Source organism: Coregonus lavaretus (assembly GCF_964263955.1).
Source record: "Coregonus lavaretus genome assembly, chromosome: 33".
In the NCBI taxonomy this organism is placed as follows: domain Eukaryota; kingdom Metazoa; phylum Chordata; class Actinopteri; order Salmoniformes; family Salmonidae; genus Coregonus; species Coregonus lavaretus.
This window is the reverse complement of record NC_140020.1, coordinates 22,731,030-22,752,174: the sequence shown is the minus strand read 5'-3', so window position 1 is coordinate 22,752,174 and position 21,145 is coordinate 22,731,030. Positions and strand designations below refer to the sequence as shown.

The window sequence follows — 21,145 nt, the reverse complement described above, 5'->3', positions numbered from 1 at the left end:
GCCCCTTCATGCTGGTACCCACACCAGCTGGACAGCAAGGACCAGTCCTAGGCTAGTCACATTGTGGGTGATCACTGCTACTACCACCACCCACTGTGGTATGCTCGAGTGCACACTCCTTTCATATATATTTATATCCACACATCTGCTGTGCGATATTGGCTCCAGTGAAATATGACTTCCCTTCCCCCGCTGTCAGATTGAATTGACAAGCATTATTGACGTGGTGACATATGGGCCTGCCTGGAAAAAGCTCTCGCTCTGAGCCAATGGAGGGGAGGGACATTCTAATAGCACCACCACACATTTTACAGTCAAGTCCAATGGCTGTCATTTAAATGCTTGCTGCAAAGCCCTCTAATATGTACCTCTCTCATTGATAACTGTGATGAAGTTTCCATGTTGCCATTATTGATCTGAGCCCAGATTTGGTTGTGTTCAAAGAAGACAGTACTTGTGTTACTTATGTTACTTTGACTAGTAAAGCCTTAGAAAGTGACTTACAAAGCCTTAATTTGAAAGCCTGAATCTTGGTAATACCCAGTGGTGGAAAAAGTACCCAATTGTCATACTTGAGTAACAGTAAAGATACCTTAATAGAAAATGACTAAAGTAAAAGTGAAAGTCACCCAGTAAATTACAACTTCAGTAAAAGTCTAAAAGTATTTGATTTTAAATATACTTAAGTATCAAAAGTAAATGTAATCGCTAAAATGTACTTAAGTATAAAACGTAAAAGTATAAATCATTTCAAATTCCTTATATTAAGCAAACCAGACGGCACCATTTTCTTATTTTTTAAATTGACGTATAGCCAGGGGCAGACTCAAACATTTAGACATAATTTACAAACGAAGCATGTGTGTTTAATGAGTCTGCCAGATCAGAGGCAGTAGGGATGACCAGGGTAAGTGTTCTGTTATTAAGTGCGTTTTATGGACCATTTTCCTGTGCTGCTAAACATTCAAAATGTAACGAGTACTTTTGGGTGTCAGGGAAAATGTATGGAGTAAAAAATACAATATTTTCTTAAGGAATGTAGTGAAGTAAAAGTAGTCAAAAATAGTAAAGTAAAGTACAGATACCCCAAAAAACGACTTAAGTAGTACTTTAAAGTATGTTTACTTAAGTACTTTACATCACTGGTAATACCCTAACCGACCCACATCTCAGACGGACATAACTCTAAGAAAATATCAGTACAAATAAAGTACATATTTTAAGCAGATGGGAACACCCATCCAACCCTCCCTAGCCCCTCATCTCAGAGGGGGGATACAAGGAGGAGCTTGGAGAAGCCTGGGAATTAATGATAGAATTATCTGGCAGATATGTCTTTGGTGTACTTGCTTCATTAGAGCTTGCATTGACCATCTGACTAAAGGCTGAGAGGGCACCTGCGGTGCACAGGGCGGGCATTTGGGCACATTTGGGCGCTGTCTCTATGCCAGCCAATTCCACTCATCCATGAAAGCCTGCCCTCTGGAAGATTCCTTTCCCCTTTTGTGTGACCCCTGTTTCACACGAGTGGTCCCATCTCCCCCTTTTCCCTCAAAAGATGTGCCTAAATCCTGGTTTGAAATATGACATGAAATGAAAGTCGAGGCTCAATTTAATGTATGTAGTATCTTTTTTCCCATGGTCAAATTAAATCAATGAATATTTTTGTTCCATTAGCCCATGAATGTCCTGCTTAATATAATGTTTGTGTCATCATTGCAAATCAACTGCATTATGCTTAAAAAACACTTCAACCAGTAAAATGTCTCTTTGGCTAGCTTTTGCTACAGCCTATATCAATGAGTGTTACCATTCTAGTTAACAACTGCTGCATCCAAAATAGTTATTTTGCAAAGATCACAACCAAATATAATCTTAGTGACTGTTCAAGCAAGAATCAAAACATCATTGTAAGCCTATGAGAACCCTAAAAAGTTATTTTGTTTAGCTTAAATCTAGATGTTGGATGGGAGCAGATGGCGATGGCTTTCTTACTGCCGCCAAGAGTCGCGCGCATCTGTGCATGTCGTCAGTGTGTCATGTACTGGAAAGGGGTCTATAGGAGAACCCTTTTTGGTTCCAGGTAGAACCCTCAGTGGAAAGGGTTTTACATGGAATCCAAAAGGGTTCTACCTGGAAGCAAAAGGGGTTCTTCAAAGGGTTATCCTATGGGGACAGCCGAAGAACCCTTTTAAGTTCTAGATAGCACCTTTTTTTCTAAGAGTGTATAGAAAGCTACAGAGTTAGATGCTAGTTAGTGAGCGAGACGTTTCTGCTATAAACTAGACTCAGAAGAAAGCAAAATATATCCAGTGTGCAAAGCTGTCATCAAGGCAAATGGTGGCTATTTGATTTTTTAACACTTTTTTGGTTACTACATGATTCCATATGTGTTATTTTATAGTTTTGATGTCTTCACTGTTATTCTACAATGTAGAAAATAGTAAAAATAAAGAAAAACCCTTGAATGGCGTATTTCCTATTTTGTTGCATTACAACCTGTAGTTTAAATTGATTTTTATTTGGATTTCATGTAATGGACATACAAAATAGTCCAAATTGGTGAAGTGAAATGAAAAGAATTACTTGTTTAAAAAAATTCTAAACAATAAATAACGGGAAAGTGGTGTGTGCATATGTATTGACCCCTTTTGCTATGAAGCCCCTAAATAAGATATGGTGCAACCAATTACCTTCAGAAGTCACATAATTAGTTAAATAAAGTCCACCTGTGTGCAATCTAAGTGTCACATGATCTGTCACATGATCTCAGTATATATACACCTGTTCTGAAAGGCCCCAGAGTCTGCAACACCACTAAGCAAGGGGCACCACCAAGCAAGCGGCACCATGAAGACCAAGGAGCTCTCCAAACAGGTCAGGGACAAAGTTGTGGAGAAGTACAGCTCAGGGTTGGGTTCTAAAAAAATATCAGAAACATTGACACGTTTGGTGTTCGCCAAAAGCCATGTGGGAGACTCCCCAAACATATGGAAGAAGATACTCTGGTCAGATTAGACTAAAATTGAGCTTTTTGGCCATCAAGGAAAACACTATGTCTGTCGCAAACCCAACACCTCTCATCACCCCGAGAACACCATCCCCATTGTGAAGCATGGTGGTGGCAGGGACTGGGAAACTGGTCAGAATTGAAGGAATGATGGATGGCGCTAAATACAGGGAAATTCTTGAGGGAAACCTGTTTCAGTCTTCCAGAGATTTGAGACTGGGATGGAGGTTCACCTTCCAGCAGGACAATGACCCTAAGCATACTGCTAAAGCAACACTCGAGTGGTTAAAGGGGAAACATTTAAATGTCTTGGAATGGCCTATAAAGCCCAGACCTCAATCCAATTGAGAATCTGTGGTATGACTTAAAGATTGCTGTACACCAGCGGAACCCATCCAACTTGAAGGAGCTGGAGCAGTTTTGTCTTGAAGAATGGGCAAAAATCCCAGTGGCTAGATGTGCCAAGCTTATAGAGACACACCCCAAGAGACTTGCAGCTGTAATTGCTGCAAAAGATGGCTCTACAAAGTATTGACTTTGGGGGGGTGAATAGTTTGCACGCTTCTGTTTTTTTGTCTTATTTCTTGTTTGTTTCACAATAAAAAATATTTTGCATCTTCAAAGTGGTAGGCATGTTGTGTAAATAAAATGATACAAACCCCCCAAAAATCTATTTTAATTCCAGGTTTTAAGGCAACAAAATAGGAAAAATGCCAAGGGGGGTGAATACTTTCGCAAGCCACTGTAGGTGTGTCCAAACTTTTGACTGGTAGTGTATATAACAATTATTTATTACTTATAAATTATTATATATTATAGCATTTTTCTATGCATTCAGAGCAACAAATATGGCACACAATAGCTCACTTTTGGCATTTTATGACAGTCATTGCTTTTCAGGCTTGCAACCGTTCAGTGAAATGGGGCTATTCCTGAAATGACTGGAATGTACATAGATTGGAATTGACCCCAACACTAAAGTGAGAGTTTTTGACCCCTGCCCCCTAGACTCTTTGACTTGTGCTTGGGGAGGGAGGGTGGGAGGGGAGTGTCTGACAGCTGTGTGTCTCGTGCCACACTGTGAAGTTTCAGCCCCTGTGGGGGCTTCAGTGAGCGGTTCCATTGTGTCTCTCACTCCACTACAGTCAGCCACTGTCAGCTAATGCCACATAGCCTACTTCATCGTCAAAATCCACACCCACGTCCAAAATCCACCCCTAGGCTCCGAATGTCATTCACACACACTTAAACCCAAACGCATATATCTTAACTGTCTCGTGACCACACCTTCCGATCGCTCACACCCCTCACAGCCACATCCTGATCACATATACAATGCTTACACATATTCACACACATTCTAGAACCCTCGACAGCAGCATTGCACCCTCACCCTCCATCAGACCAATGCTCACACACCCCCAGACCCCTCGGCAGCCTTCCACCCCAATCCCCCTCATCACACACTTGCTCACACACAATTCACCCCCTCACAACAACACCTTCAACACATATGCAATGCTCACATCCACCTTGCTCCCACACACCCATCTCACACACACATTCTTGAGCACACACATACAGACGTGAAAGCATGCACATGAAATGGGAAAGGTACACAAAAACAGAGACAGACAGACAGACAGCCAGACCCAAGACACATACGCACACACACCAGGCCAAACCAGAGGGCCCCCAGACTGCAAGGCCGTCAGCAACTCACCGCGTGGCCCCGGTCACATGTCACCACCCCCGACAGAATGGGTATCACTCTGCATCGGCCTCACACAGTGTCAACTCAGCGCCCAAGGGCCTTCTGGGATATCATATCATACGAGGACATGTATCCGTCCCCAAGCCATCCCCTCCCAGGCTAGCGAGAAAAGGCCAGTGAGGTAAAAACTTTTTTTTTAAAGGGACACGAGGAGCAAAAGTTCAACAAATGTGTTTATAGTTATCCCGGAGAAACCATTCTGATATAACTGTTACAGTACTGAACAGTATAGCTGCTCGTCATCTAGACATGTCTGAGCCCACGGCAGAGAACGTCTGTGGAGTCCAACAGCGCAGTCAGTCTTTTTTAATCGGAGCCCCATTCATGTAATGAACTACCACATTGGTGAAGATTCTAGGGTGGAAATGGTCCTGATTTTAGGATGCCACACTAGCATTAACCACGTTTCCATCCACAGTTTTTATGCGAGTAAAGTCATGCAATATAAAAAAAATATCACGACAGGTGTGATGGAAACATGAAGTTCAATTTCATAAATGTCAACAGGCAATTTGTTAGTTCGACATGGTGGAATCTTTTTGTGCCCCCTTTGCCGTCAGAAGAGCCTCAATTCGTGTTGAAAGCATTCCACAGGGAGGCTGGTCCATGTTGGCTCCAATGCTTCACACAGTTGTGTCAAGTTGGCTGGATGTCCTTTGGGTGGTGGACCATTCTTGATACACATGGGAAACTGTTGAGCGTGAAAAGCCCATATCACGTTTCAGGAGAAGACCCAGATGCAGACAGTGTCGAAGTAACAAAAGTTTATTACAAAAACAGGGGGGCAGGCAAACGACAGGTCAAGGGCAGGCAGAGGTCAGTAATCCAGATCAGAGTCCAAAAGGTACAGAACGGCAGGCAGGCTCAGGGTCAGGGCAGGCAGAGGTCAATAATCCAGGGTGGTGTGACAAGGTACAGAACGGCATGCAGGCTCAGGGTCAGGGCAGGCAGAATGGTCAAAACCGGGAAAACTAGAAAACAGGAACTTGCGAAGACAGGCGCAAGGGGAAAACTGCTGGTAGGCTTGACGAAAAACAAAACTAACTAGCAACAGACAAACAGAGAACACAGGTATAAATAAACTGGGGATAATGGGGAAGATGGGCGACACCTGGGGGGGTGGAGACAATCACAAAGACAGGTGAAACAGATCAGGGTGTGACAGCCCAGCAGCGTTGCAGTTCTTGACACAAACCGGTGCGCCTGGCACTTACTACCATACCCCGTTCAAAGTCACTTAAATATTTTGTCTTGCCCTCTGAATGGCACACATACACAATCCATGTCTCAATTGTCTTAAGGCTTAAAAATCATTCTTTAACCTGTCTCCTCCCCTTCATCTACACTGATTGAAGTGGATTTACAAGTGACATCAATAAGGGACCATAGCTTTCACCTGGGTTCACCTGGTCAGTCTATGTCATGGAAAGAGCAGGTATCCTTAGTGTTTTGTATACTCAGTATAAGTTATGATAAACTTCATGGTGGTTAAGTGATGGACAGTGATGAGCTTGATGCAAATTTCCAATAAGTATCGACGGTAGGTTATTATTTGAATGCTGGTGACATGATGATCAATGCTTGGCTGCCAATTATCAAATAGAAATTATGTTGACCTTATCCATATCTCATCATATAACCTACCCTGTTCACTTTTGTCTAGAAAGCATGCACCAAAACCAGATTGGGCAAGTTTGCTGTTTATCGCAACCGTTTCTTTGTGACAAAACCATCGGTAGAGTTGAAAATGCGATGGAAACACATTTAAGTGTATATTAATACGCATGTGTGAATTGGAAATGTTTTTTTTGCATATCCCTGGAACACCCTCAGAGAGTGGGGTCACAGCCAGGGTCTGCTATTATCAACAGTGACCCTGGAGCAATTAGGGTTAAGTGCCTTGCTCAAGGGCACATCGGCTTGGGGATTCTAGTAATCTTCCGGTTAATGGCCAAACGCTCCAACCGCTAGGCTACCTGCCGCCCTAACTAGGCTACCTGCCACTCTGTGTCGTGTGTGTGTGTGTGTGTGTGTGTGTGTGTGTGTGTGTGTGTGTGTGTGTGTGTGTGTGTGTGTGTGTGTGTGTGTGTGTGTGTGTGTGTGTGTGTGTAATACGCTCATGCATCCTTCAAATGGATGCTCGTTATTGCATCGGCAACCGGCAACTCGTTCTAGGAAAATACCCTGATGCATTTTGAGAATTGAATTTGAAAACCATATAAATACCTGATTGCATTGGCAGATGCTTTCACTTGGGTCTGTCTGCGGTTTCACAGTTGCCCTCGCAGACAGCATTAAGGCCCAGTGTGCAGTGTGCTCTGTAGAATTGCTATTGATTCCCATCTATTCCCTTCCATTACTTTTGGACCAAAATGGAAGGTCAGAATACTAACTGGCGCTTCTACACACAACAAGCTGACCTTTTGACCTTTGTGTTCAATCAACTCAACCGAGCAGCTGTTTTACTGTATATGCACTGCATGTGACTAAGATTCCTCACACCTCAATTCTATTTCATGCTTGCATCCAGAATATTTCTGTATGTCTGCTGGTTAGCTGGCTGCACAGCACGCCATGATCCGCCTATGACAGGATTATGTAGCTATTTATGCATCGACTATATTTAACTTTAGGAAGCGCGAACCTCAGGCCCTGCGGGCTACATGGCTATTATCTGGCCCTGGCTGTAAGTGTATTAGTCACAGCTGGGCGAAAGAGAGCTAGCTCTCTGTCCAAGGCTATTGACTCACTCTACTCAGTTGTGTTACCGTTTGCTAAGCTCGCCATCCCACCCCAGGGGTGGTTGTGTTTCTCCAGTAATGGCGCACAGCAGTCCTAATGATAGTGTGGCACTGGTGAACTTGCTGGCATGCCGATGAAGGTTATTGTGGGCGTTGTGGGGAGGACGTAGACATGGGATGGCTAGAAATGACATGCTTCTTCTTTATATTCCACCCATTTTTAATAGGTCTTTCTGTGTGGCAGTGAGATTGAATTTGGAACATTTGTGTTATAAAAACAACAAACACACTGAATACTGAAAACTGTTGTGGCTAAAGCAACATGTCTAATGTGCCAACATGGCCTTCTGCTAGCCTAGAATCAAACTGCTAGCTCACCGCTAGCCACTGCTTTCAATGGAAGACGGAGGTTCTACCCACTGTATTTCTACAAGCGCGTGCCGTCGAACTAGGCAGATGGCTAATGCTGACAGTCTCTCTTAATGAGGATCGACAAAGGGAGAGAGAGAGAGCCCTGCTTGGCAAACAACGAACGCTATCCCTCCCACACCCCCTCCTCTTTTTCCCTCCTCCCTTTCCCTAATCAGATTATTAGTGGCACTTTCCCTTATCGGAGAGGAAAGCACTCCCACTGAGTCCTCAGGGAGACCCCCTATTCCTCTACAAGGGGGGTGGAAGAGGAGATGGGGGAAATTCTCTCTTCCATGCAGAGAGCGTGTTTGTCAGGAGGGAGTGAGTGTGTGTGTGTCGCGCTGGAGGGAGGGAGGATGTTTGTTTGTATTTGCATATGTTTGTGTGTAAAGTGTATTTAATGAATTAATTTGTCTGGGTATATGAGTTATGTTTGAGTGACTTAATTTTGTATCTGTTTGGGTTTGGTGTGGATAGGGCAACAATTGAGTGGACTGTATATGCATGTCTGTATGCACTTTTGTGAAAATATTTCTTGCTGCTTCTCCCTTTTAACATGCTACACCTGCCTTCTATAAAGGCATTATTACAATGACACTGGTGGATAGAGTAGTCAGTGGTATCTCATTTAGGCTGTGGCCACATTGACATTTTGTGTCTGAACATTCCATATTTAGCTAATCCTTTTTCAATCAGAGTCATCCGTTGATGTATGATGGACAACAGAAATGATTGTCAGACAAATAATTCACAAGTTGGTCCGTCTTTTATTTATGCAACTCATACGAAAATAGTTGACTTGGGTTGACGTTTGACGGACAAAAGCAGACAATTGATTAATGTATATACGATTTCATCCATGTTCATGCGTCCCAATGTGGCCGCTGTCTGAGTTAGATGAAACTCCCCAACTAGGTGCCATAAACAGCCTTACAGACGTAGCCTACCTTAGAGAAGTACAGTACCACCGCATTCTCCTTCTCCACACCAAAACACGTCAAGGTCATTTTCCATCCAACCTTCCAGAATACTTCCTTTCCCCCACTTCCCCCTTAAGACTAATTAACTTTGTAAGAGAGCGCTTTTTGACATAAGCCTTAAATAGCATTAGCTTTAAATAGTAGCGTTTGATGTTAAAAGCTGATTTCTAGCCAATTTAGCCCTAACGTTTCATCAATGCCAGAGGGTTTCTTGAACCCCAGTGGGGAAGGTCTTGGACTGAAATGTTTCAAATACGCATGTTTGAAAGTCAAAACGACAAGTAGGTTGAAGAGTGGGAGGGGTTGTTAATTTGCTGTAATAAATAGTTTCAGTTTATTTATTTATTTATTTATTTTTTGGGAGGAGAGGTTAGTGAGTCTTTTCCGTTCAATTAAAATGTTGAATGTAGGAGTTATGCTAGTTTGGTGAATTCTTGTGTAGCATTCTGTTGTTTCATCAAGTGTTAACTTAGGCTACTCATGCTTGTGCTCTATTTTTCAATTCTGATGGTTTAGACATTCTTCTCTCTTTCAGACTCCGTCCACTTATATCCTCTGCGCCCAAGAAGAAGAGAGCCGCTTCACAGGTGAGCCCCACCACACACAACAAAATCTAAATTGGGTAACCCTTTATTTTACAGCCCGGTATTTAACAGGTAGTTACTTTGAAATTACTTGTTAAAAAGGCAGTTACCTAATAATTGCATATGAATTACAATTGAGTTTCTTTGAGATTCATTGACATAAGCGTAGTTTGTACCATTTGGTACCAGGTAGTTACCAATTATGTGAAGTAAGTACCAGAAAGTATCCATTGTTACCACATAGTATCTTAGTAAATACCATGTAAATACCACATTAAACTGGGCCGTAAAATAAAGCGTAATCCAAAAGTATATTGGAAAAATTAGGATGATCATTTTCAGACCTGCCAACCTGCACGCATTTTGCGTACCATGCCCACAATTTAAGGTCAAAGTACTCTGGTTCGAAAAACTACTCTAGAATATGCAAAAAGAGGCTTCTAGTTGACACATTGTGGTTTTTGACTCAACTGTTTGAAGTTGGAGCTGAGCCAATCAAAGGACTCGTGCGTGGACTCAGGTGAGCCGCTAATTTCTCACACTCCGCTCCGGCCCGCCCGTAGTCGTAGTACTATTTTCCTGCCTCGAGCTGGATGGCAGCTCTCCACTTCGTCCATTGATACCACTGATGTGTGAGGAGAAAGGGAAAATGAAAAACGAACTGTTTGCCAAATACATTTTCCAAAATTGTATGTGTTAGTCAAACACATAGGCAATATAATTTCGTAGTTAGCTCCATAGCTAAGGCTTCATTACGAGGAAGGTAGCTAGCTAGCTAGTTAGCTACAGCATTTAGTCAACATAATCTCAAATATAAATTCACAAATAATCTCAATAATCCTAAAATTAAGTAGGAAAATAGCAAATGTTCGGTATCGCATTTTAGGCTTGTATTACATTTTTTTAAATTAAAGTTGACGCAATTGTTGATACAACTACTTCAAAAAAAAAAAAAAAACATGCACATTTGTTGTAGAGGTTGCAAGAATATCCTCCCATTATGAAGTGTGGCCGAAATGTATTTCAGATAGCATCCCGTTTGCAGCCACGCATCTCATCACGCTCCCAGTGCAGCACCTTGAAAACCACATTGACGAAGGTATGACGGTACGCTCTCGTCACGGTGTCAATGTAGTTTCGCTGTCAGAGAACACTTGTTTGCCTGCACATGCTTTGATCTCTTCAAAGGTACTAGGCACAAGCGTATTGACTAGCAAGTAAACGTGCGGTGTTGCGCTAGCTCAGTGTGCGTCGCTGCGTGTATGTAAAACAGACATGGCAGAGGGTTATGTTGGACTGTTAAAGATTAGTAGGCCTAGCTATGTTCATTAATCAGTTATTGAGCTGTCCTCTTGATATCATATCAAATTGTATTCGTCACATGCTTCGTAAACACCAGGTGTGAGCTAACAGTGAAATGCTTACGGGCCCTTCCCAACAATGCAGAGAGAAAGAAAATAAAGAAATAATAGAAAAGTAAAACGCGTAATAATAAAAGTAATAATAGATACACAATGAGTAACGATAACTTGACTATATACACGGGGTACCAGTACCGAGACAATGTGCAGGGGTACGATGTAATTGAGGGAGATATGTACATCAGTGGCGGTCGGTGCCATTTAAGATGACGAAGGACGATAATGTTTTGAATGAGCATTGCCTTATTTCTATTACAACATATTGGATGACTGTCATTCATATTCCATTCACCCAGTTCAATGTAACATGTATAGGTCTAGGCTACTAAATGATGCTAAAATTTTCCCTGTACCCATCATGAAGTTGCTACAACCTAGCCTATGAATGAAAGTTTACAACATAGGTGCACACAGGTTGACAGAAATATTTGAGGTGACAGAGAGTGACACATGGACAGAGAGTGACATATTCAATACGGCCTTGCATATTCTTGCCTGCATCTAGGGTGTAATCATTAGTCCAACAGTTACAAACAAGAGTTTCTATTGGACAAATTCAGGTATGTTTATCCCCGTTTCGTTCCGTTTGCTTCTGTTTAAGAAACGTTTTTCAACAGAATCGTCGGAATGAATACACCCCTGATCACACGCAAACGGTTCACCTTCATAGCAGCCACGATGCCACATACAAACAGCTCGTTGTATTACTTCTCGTATCTACGCGCTCTCCTCCTCTCACCTTTTTCCCTCGCTTGTGGACTTCAATGCAGAACACATCAGCTGTCAAACCATCATATTATAACCGCTACGCACAGCCTACATCGTTGTCAGCATATTAGCTAAAATAACGTCATAGTCAACATAGCTAATAGAACTAACGCATTAGTAAACCCGCTACAATCATGCAGTACGGTGTACAGTCAGTAAGCAGTTTAGCAGTTACACCGGCGGGCCCCGGTGGCAATAAATTAGTAAAACCAAACACTTACCTTGACTTGGAAGAGTTCCAGTGTTGGATAGTCATAGCCAGCTAGCTAACATAGCATCCCTCTGTTTGAGCCGGGTGTTTGAGTAGGCTAAGCTAGCTAGCTGCATTTGCTAACTAAGCAAGTGAAAGTGAAAAAAAGGACAACGTATAGCTAGCTCTCTCTCTCTCCTCCTCCTCAATTTCTGAATAAATTAATTGGTTAAAAACTGTTCATGTAAGGGTTGGTGTGAGGTGTGACCCAGGTGCGGTGCAGGATAGACAGTAGGCAGTACGCAGAGATGGTGAAACAAGGATCTTTACTGATGGTCCCAAAACCAGAATACAAAATAACGGACTTGTCATGATAAAATAAAGGAGGAGCAAATTGGTCTCCAAAAACAGGTTGACAGCAAACATACGAAATACTAACTACTACTGAAAACAACAATGAAACAGGGAGAACACTTCTCAAGTACCTGTACATACGTCTCGCGATCAGACACTGACTAGTACTGTTTGGCATCGAGAAACTAGCAGAGAAAACAGAGCAAGGGAACACAGGGAAGTGAGGGCATAAATACACAGGTGAACAGGTAGACACAAGTGACACCAATAGGGTAATGTTTAGTCCAGACTGTGAGTGAGGAGGTGCCTAAGGTTGTCGGAGGATGACACCTAGTGGGTTACTCCGGAACTGCGACCCCCTCCTGTAACAGTTCAACTATTGTCTTTCTCTCTCTGAGTCAACTACTCACCACATTGTATGCACTGCAGTGCTATCTAGCTGTAGCTTCTGCTTTTGGTACTAGATTCATTCTCTGATCCTTTGATTGGGTGGACAACATATCAGTTCATGCTGCAAGACCTCTGATAGGTTGGAGGATGCCCTCCGGAAGTTGTCATAATTACTGTGTAAGTCTATGGAAGGGGATGAGAACCATGAGCCTCCTAGGTTTTGTATTGAAGTCAATGTACCCAGAGGAGGACGGAAGCTAGCTGTCCTCCGGCCAGACCATGGTGCTACCCTACAGAGTGCTGTTGAGGCTGCTGTAGACCTTCATTGCAAAACAGTGTGTTTTAATCAGTTATTTGGTGACATTAATATATTTTGTATAATTTTATCTAAAAAGGATAATTTTTTATTAAATTCACTGAGGATGGTCCTCCCCTTCCTCCTCTGTACATATAATTAGGAATAAAGTGACAGATAGTAAACAGTAGCTGCAGCGTATGTAATTAGTCAAAACAGTTAGTGCCAGAAGGGCTTATGCAGATAGTCCAGGTAGCTATTTGGTTAACTATTTAACTAACTATTTAGCAGTATTCTGGCATGGGGGTAGAAGCTGTTCAGGGTCCTGTTGGTTCCAGACTTGGTGCATCGGTACTGCTTGCCGTGCGGTAGCAGAGAAAACAGCCTATGGCTTGGGTGGCTGGAGTCTGTTGTTAGGGTCTTCCTCTGACACTGCCTGGTATAGAGGTCCTGGGTGGCAGGGAGCTCGGCCCCAGTGATGTACTAGGCTGTCCGCACTACCCTCTGTAGCGCCTTGTGGTCGGACGCCAAGCAGTTGCCATACCAAGCGGTGATGCAGCCAGTCAAGATGCTCTCAATGGTGCAGCTATATAACCTTTTGAGGATCTGAGGGCCCATGCCAAATCTTTTCAGCCTCCTGAGGGGGAAGAGGCATTGTCGTGCCCTCTTCACGACTATGTTGGTGTGTTTGGACCATGATAGATCCTTAGCGATGTGGACACCGAGGAACTTGAAGCTCTCGACCCACTCCACTACAGCACCGTCGATGTGAATGGGGGGCGTGCTCGGCCCTCCGTTTCCTGTAGTCCACGATCAGCTCCTAACTCTTGCTGACGTTGAGGTAGAGGTTGTTGTCCTGGCACCACACTGCCATGTCGCTGACCTCCTTGCTATAGGTTGTCTCATCGTCGTCGGTGATCAGGCCTACCACCGTCGTGTCGTCAGCAAACTTAATGGTGTTGCAGTCGTGGGTGAAAAGGAGTACAGCAGGGGACTAAGCACGCACCCCTGAGGGGCCTCTGTGTTGAGGGTCAGTGTGGCGGATGTGTTGTTGCCTACCCTCACTACCTGGGGGCGTCCCGTCAGGAAGTCCAGGATCCAGTTGCAGAGGGAGGTGTTCAGTCCCAGGGTTCTTATCTTAGTGATGAGCTTTGATGGCTGAGCTGTATTCAATGAACATCATTCTCACGTAGGTGTTCCTTTAAAGATTGCGTCATCTGTGGATCTGTTGGGGCCGTATACGAATTGGAGTGGGTCCAGGGCATCTGGGATGATGGTATTGATGTGAGCCATGACCAGCCTTTCAAAGCATTTCATGGTTACAGATGTGAGTGCTGCGGGGCGATAGTCATTTAGACAGGTCACCTTGGTGTTCTTGGGCACAGGGACAATCAAAATCAAATCAAATGTTATTGGTCACATACACATATTTAGCAGATGTTATTGCGGGTGTAGCGAAATGCTTGTGTTTCTAGCTCCAACAGTGCAGTAGTATCTAACAATTCACAACAATACACACAATACACACAAATCTGAAAGTAGAAGAATGGAATTAAGAAGTATCTAAATATTAGGATGAGCAATGTCAGAGTGGCATAGACTAAAATACAGTAGAATGGAATAGAATACAGAATACACAGTACCAGTCAAATGTTTGGACACACCTACTCATTCCAGCGTTTTTCTTTATTTTTACTATTTTCTACATTGTAGAATAATAGTGAAGACATCAACACTATGAAATAACACATGGAATCATGTAGTAACCCAAAAAGTGTTAAACAAATCAAAATATATTTTATATTTGAGATTCTTCAAAGTAGCCACCCTTTGCCTTGATGACAGCTTTGCACACTCTTGGCATTTTCTCAACCAGCTTCATGAGGTAGTCACATGGAATGCATTTCAATTAACAGGTGTGCCTTCTTAAAAGTTAATTTGTGGAATTTATTTCCTTCTTAATTCCAAGTCTATGTGTTTAGGGCAGCAGCCTCTAAGATGCAGGGTTGGTTAGGCGGCTTCCAATGGTAGATGGTGCCGGCTTCCAATGGCGGCTTCCAATGGTGGTCTGTTTGAAACATATCGTTGCATGTCAACAGTAGGCTGCTAATGATGTGATAATAGCCTATAGTCAGTTCACCAATGACCCCTTGACCGTTTCCACATTTTTTAGGTTTGGTTTAATTGTTTTTTTTCCTCATCAATCTACACACAATACCCCATAAAGACAAAGCAAAAACAGGTTTTTATGACTGTTTGCTAATCTTTACATAAGTATTCAAACCCTTTACTCAGTACTTTGTTGAAGCACCTTTGGCAGAGATTACAGCCTCGAGTTTTCTTGGGTATGACGCTACAAGCTTGGCACACCTGTATTTGGGGAGTTTCTCCCATTCTTCTCTGCAGATCCTCTCAAGCTCTGTCAGGTTGGATGGGGAGCGTCGCTGCACAGCTATTTTCAGGTCTCTCCAGAGATATTCGATCAGGTTCAAGTCCGGGCTCTGGCTGGGCCACTCATGGACATTCAGAGACTTGAAGCCACTCCTGCGTTGTCTTGGCAGTGTGCTTAGGCTCGTTGTCCTGTTGGAAGTTGAACCTTCGCCCCAGTCTAAGGTCCTGAGCGCTCTGGAGCAGGTTTTTATTAAGGATCTCTCTGTACTTTGCTCTGTTCATCTTTGCCTCGATCCTGACTAGTCTCCCAGTCCTTGCTGCTGAAAAACATCCCCACAGCAGGATGCTGCCACCATCATGCTTCACCGTAGGGATGGTACCAGGTTTCCTCCAGACGTGACGCTTGGCATTCAGGCCAAAGAGTTCAATCTTGGTTTCATCAGACCAGAGAATCTTGTTTCTCATGGTCTGAGAGTCTTTAGGTGCCTTTTGGCAAACTCCAAGCGGGCTGTCATGTGCCTTTTACTGAGGAGTGGCTTCCGTCTGGCCACTCTACCATAAAGGCCTGATTAGTGGAGTGCTGCGGAGATGGTTGTCCTTCTGGAAGGTTCTCCCATCTCCACAGAGGAACTCTAGAGCTCTGTCAGAGTGACCATCGGGTTCTTGGTCTCCTCCCAGATCAAGGCCCTTATCCCCCAATTTCTTAGTTTGGCCAGGCGGCCAGCTCTAGGGAGAGTCTTGGTGGTTCCAAACTTCTTCCATTTAAGAATGATGGATGCCACTGTGTTCTTGGGGATCTTCAATGCTGCATATTTTTTTTGGGTAACCTTCCCCAGATCTGTGCCTCGACACAATCCTGTCTCGGAGCTCTACGGACAATTCCTTCGACCTCATGGCTTGGTTTTTGCTCTGACATGCACTGTCAACTGTGGGACCTTATATAGACAAATCATGTGCAATCAATTGAATTTACCACAGGTGGACTCCAATTATGTTGTAGAACATCTCAAGGATGATAATTGGAAACAGGATGCACCTGAGCTCATTGTCGAGTCTTATAGCAACGGGTCTGAATACTTATGTAAATAAGGTATTTCTGTTTTTAATTTGAAAAAAGTACATAAAAATATATATAAATAGAGGAGTATTTTGTGCAAATTTTGACAGCTAGGAAATATAACACATTTTCAGTGCGGCCGTCCGGACCTCATTGAAGACCGAATGTGGCCCCCAAGGCAGAATTTGTTTGACACCCCTGCATTAGAATTATCATTACCACTAAATTCTACCTAAAATCATGTGAAGGTGTCATTGAGACCACCTCAATTTAATTCAGGATCAAACAATAGACTACTGTGTTGGCTATATTGTTTGATATAATTTAATACTGTAGGTTTCAGGAAGTGGCGGTTACAGGTTTTTCAAAATTGCTAAATGCTCCCAACTTCCTGAGGGGGTCACAGACCTTAGGCCTACATCAGCACCACCTTGTCAGAAAATCCTAGGGAGAGTATCATGACTCAGGATAAGACCCAGATGCAGACAGTTCGAAATAGCAAAAGTTTATTTACAAAAACAGGGGGCAGGCAAACGACAGGTCAAGGGCAGGCAGAGGTCAGTAATCCAGAGCAGAGTCCGAAAGGTACAGAAACGGCAGGCAGGGTCGGGGCAGGCAGAGGTCGGTAATCCAGAACAGTGTCACAAGGTACAGAACGGCAGGCAGGCTCAGGACAGGCAGAATGGTCAAAATCCGGGAAAAACTGGAAAATGGGCTAGAGCAAAGCAGGAGTACGGGAAAACCGCTTTTAGGCTTGACGAGACAAGACGAACTGGCAAAAGACAAACAGAGAACACAGGTATAAATACACAGGGGATAATGGGGAAGATGGGAGACAAGCACAAAGACAGGTGAAACAGATCAGGGTGTGACAGAGAGCCCTGATTGAAAATGTATTTCTAATTAGTTTCTAAAGAACAGACAATTACCAAGTACCCATAACAGTCTATAACCTACCATTCCTACTGAGGCAGTTTTCTGCCAACATCATTATTAGGCTAAACGTGTGCCGTCGTGGGGTCTGGGGCCATGGGCACCTCCGCCGTGCTGAAGAGGTACTCATTAAAATGTCTGAAGTTGGCAGGTCTGCATTTTCAATACTTATTTGAATAGGGCCATTGATTTCCCTTGACCCCTAAACCAAATAGCACCTTCAATCTTACTCTTCAGATCACTTAATACCCTGTATTGTAAGTGACTACTTACTAGTGTATTGTTTTGATACAGTCTACTATACTCATTAGGTTAGCTCTTGGTCAACCTAGGGTCAACATTCGACATTGTATTAGCACGTAATTAAAGTCGGTAAGCATTTGGTTAATAGGGGATCAGCATGGGGCTAACTGTTGGTTATCACAGGAGTTGGCATGTTTGTGGTCTACTCTGGGCTCCCTCAGTGCTCTGACAACTGAATGAGACTTCACAGCTCACCAATCAGCGGTAGAAAGGACCTCACACAAGAACCTTGCGGGGGTCATCTGCCTGTTGCCAGGCAACCCAATGGCTGGAGCATAATGGCTGGAGCATAGTGTGCAGAATGGAAGTATAAGCCTACATTCAGGAAAGGAGAAACAGAGAGAGGAGAGTGAGACGTTTATAAGAAACGTCAAAGGTGCGTCTTTCGAAAGAGTAACGTTAAAGGTTCCCTTTGGAAGCCATGTGTCTTTATGTTGTCTTATTTTTTTTTACATATATATTTATTAGGAATTTGTACAAGTCTTATTGACAGTGACAGAAATGTAGTTGGGGAGATAGACGAGAGGGATACAGTACAGAAAGTAAGTGGCGGAACCTGCCTCTAGGGGCACGTGGTCCAGGGGCGGTAGTGCTACCACTAGACCAACCCCCGGCACTGGGTGAAGATTGACGTCTGTGCTTGTGTTTGCATTTGTGTATGACTTGAGCATCTTGAAGCTCTCTTCTACACTTAACAAAAATATAAACGCAACATGCAACAATTTCAAAGATTTTACTGCGTTACAGTTCATATAAGGAAATCATAAATTCATTAGGCTCTAATCTATGGATTTCACATGACTGAGAATACAGATATGCATTTGTTGGTCACAGATACCTTTAAAAAAAGGTAGGGGCGTGGGTCAGAAATACCAGTCAGAATCTGGTATGACCACCATTTGCCTCATGCAGCGTGACACATCTCCTTCGCATAGAGTTGATCAGGCTGTTAATTGTGGCCTGTGGAACGTTGTCCTACTCCTCTTCAATGGCTGTGCGACGTTGCTGGATATTGGCGGGAACTGGAACACGTCAATCCAGAGCATCCCAAACATGCTCAATGGGTGACATGGGACATTTTCAGCTTCCAGGAATTGTGTACAGATCCTTTCGACATGGGGCTGTGCATTATCATGCTGAAACATGAGGTGATGGCGGCGGATGAATGGCACCACAATGGGCCTCAGGATTTCATCACAGTATCTCTGTGCATTCAAATTGCCATCGATAAAATGCAATTGTGTTCATTGTCCGTAGCTTATGCCTGTCCATACCATAACCCCACCGCCACCATGGGGCACTCTGTTCACAACGTTTACATTAGCAAACCGCTCGCCCACACAATGCCATACACGCTGTCTGCCATCTGCCTGGTACAGTTGAAACCAGAATTCATCTGTGAAGAGCACACTTCTCCAGCTTGCCAGTGGCCATCGAAGGTGAGCATTTGCCCACTGAAATCAGTAATGACCCCGAACTGCAGTCAGGTCAAGACCCTGGTGAGGACAACTAGCACACAGATGAGCTTCCCTGAGACGGTTTCTGACAGTTTGTGCAGAAATTCTTCGGTTGTGCAAACCCACAGTTTCTTTAGCTCTCCGGGTGGCTGGTCTCAGACGATCCCGCAGGTGAAGAAGCCGGTTGTTACACTTGGTCTGCGGTTGTGAGGCCGGTTGGACGTACTGCCAAATTCTCTAAAACAACGTTGGAGGTGGCTTGTAGTAGAGAAATGAACATTCAATTCTCTGGCAACAGCTCTGGTGGACATTCCTGCAGTCAGCATGTCAATTGCACACTCCATCAACACTTGAGACATCTGTGACATTATGTTATGTGACAAAACTGCACATTTGAGTGGCCTTTTATTGTCCCCAGCACAAGGTGCACCTGTGTAAAGATCATGATGTTTAATCAACTTCTTGATATGCCACACCTGTCAGGTGGATGGATTATCTTGGCAAAGGAGAAATGCTCATTAACATGGATGTACTCCCTGTGGCGCAGTGGTCTAAGGCACTGCATCGCAGTGCTAGCTGTGCTCTGTCGTAGCCGGCCGCGACCGGGAGACCCATGGGGCGGCGCACAATTGGTCCAGGGAATGGCTGGTAGGGATGTAGCTCAGTTTGTAGAGCATGGCGTTTGCAACGCCAGGGTTGTGGGTTCAATTCCCACGGGGGGCCAGTATGAAAAATAAAAAAATATATAATGTATGCACTAACTGTAAGTCGCTCTGGATAAGAGCGTCTGCTAAATGACTTAAATGTAAACACATTTGAGAGAAATAAGCTTTTTGTGCATATGAAAAATTTCTGCGATATTTTATTATAGCTCATGAAACATGGGACCAACACTTTATAGTTTTGTTCAGTACACATGTCTCTGCTGCAGCTTCAAAAGTGATCCTCCCTGCCCTGGCCCAGCCATAGTGCTGTGTGTCCTCTTGGGTGTGAACCCACTAGTTAAGGCCAACTTTCCTTCACGCTATCCCAGTCTCCACTCTCTGTCAATCTCCCCCACTGGCCCAGGCCGGCTTCAACAATCCTGCCTGTGAACAGTGCTGGAGACCCCTGGTCAGAGCCCTGTAGGGGCTTGAGGGTGGCCAGTATCTGGGGAGGCTAGTCAACTTGTCCTCCTTGGCCATCTGCCATCAGGTCCCCTGCTGGTGTTCCTGACTTGACCGTCACCGCCTGGAGATGGTCCTCATTATGCCCTAACATGAATGAGAGGGAAAGAGGCAGCGACTGAAAGAGAGAGAGAAAGAAGGGAGAGAGGGCAATGCTATAATTAGTTCAAAGACCCTTCCCTTTTCCAGTACATTATGATTAATTAGGCCTCTTGCACCTCCCGGCGTTGCTTCCCTTCACTCCTGCAAAAATGCCTGCTGGGATATGCGGTCCTACTGTTCTCTCTGGCTTTAATTTTTATTCCAGACACTCCCTGATTTATCCCTCTCGCTCTCTGTTGCTCTTTTTCCCCCCTCCTTCCCTCTTTGTCTCCATTCGCTCTCTCTAATTCCCTTCCTTCTATTTCATTAATATTTTAATTTCTTTGCTAGAGACATGATTTAGCGACATTTCGGTGGCAGAAGTGATATCCAACGGCCATAGGGAGATGACAGATTTGCTTAACGTTCCTTTTCCAGGTGACCCCTAACCTGACCCCAGCTGCAACCCCTGCTCTGCCCACGTTATCCAGCCCGCCTACCCCCACCCCTCCAGGACCCACCATGGTGGAGAGTGGCCCGGTGGCCTATGACGAAGCGGCAGAGGAAGAGGAGGAGGAAGAAGTGGAGGAGCCCTGTGTCAGTGCGTGGCAGCTCCTGGGAGGAAATGGTGAGGAAACATACAGTGCGGCTCACGCACACACACACACACACACACACACACACACACACACACATTACAGTACAAAAACATCCACACGCCACCAACACACACACAAACACAAAGACACACACAAACACAGAAGTGAGCCATAGCATGTCAATACAGCTATAGAACGTATCCATGGCACAATAGGTAAGTAGCAATTAATTGCAAGCTC

At 44.0% G+C, this 21,145-nt stretch overlaps 1 protein-coding gene across 1 annotated transcript in view; it reads left to right on the top strand.

The window, feature by feature from the left end:
• brf1b (BRF1 general transcription factor IIIB subunit b) overlaps positions 1 to 21,145 on the top strand; it is a 122,063-nt gene that overhangs the window by 98,448 nt on the left and 2,470 nt on the right. The window contains exons 17-18 of the mRNA XM_084151534.1: positions 9,452 to 9,503; positions 20,745 to 20,934. Of these exons, the coding sequence (XP_084007660.1) occupies positions 9,452 to 9,503; positions 20,745 to 20,934 (242 nt within the window). The remainder of the gene's footprint in view (positions 1 to 9,451; positions 9,504 to 20,744; positions 20,935 to 21,145) is intronic.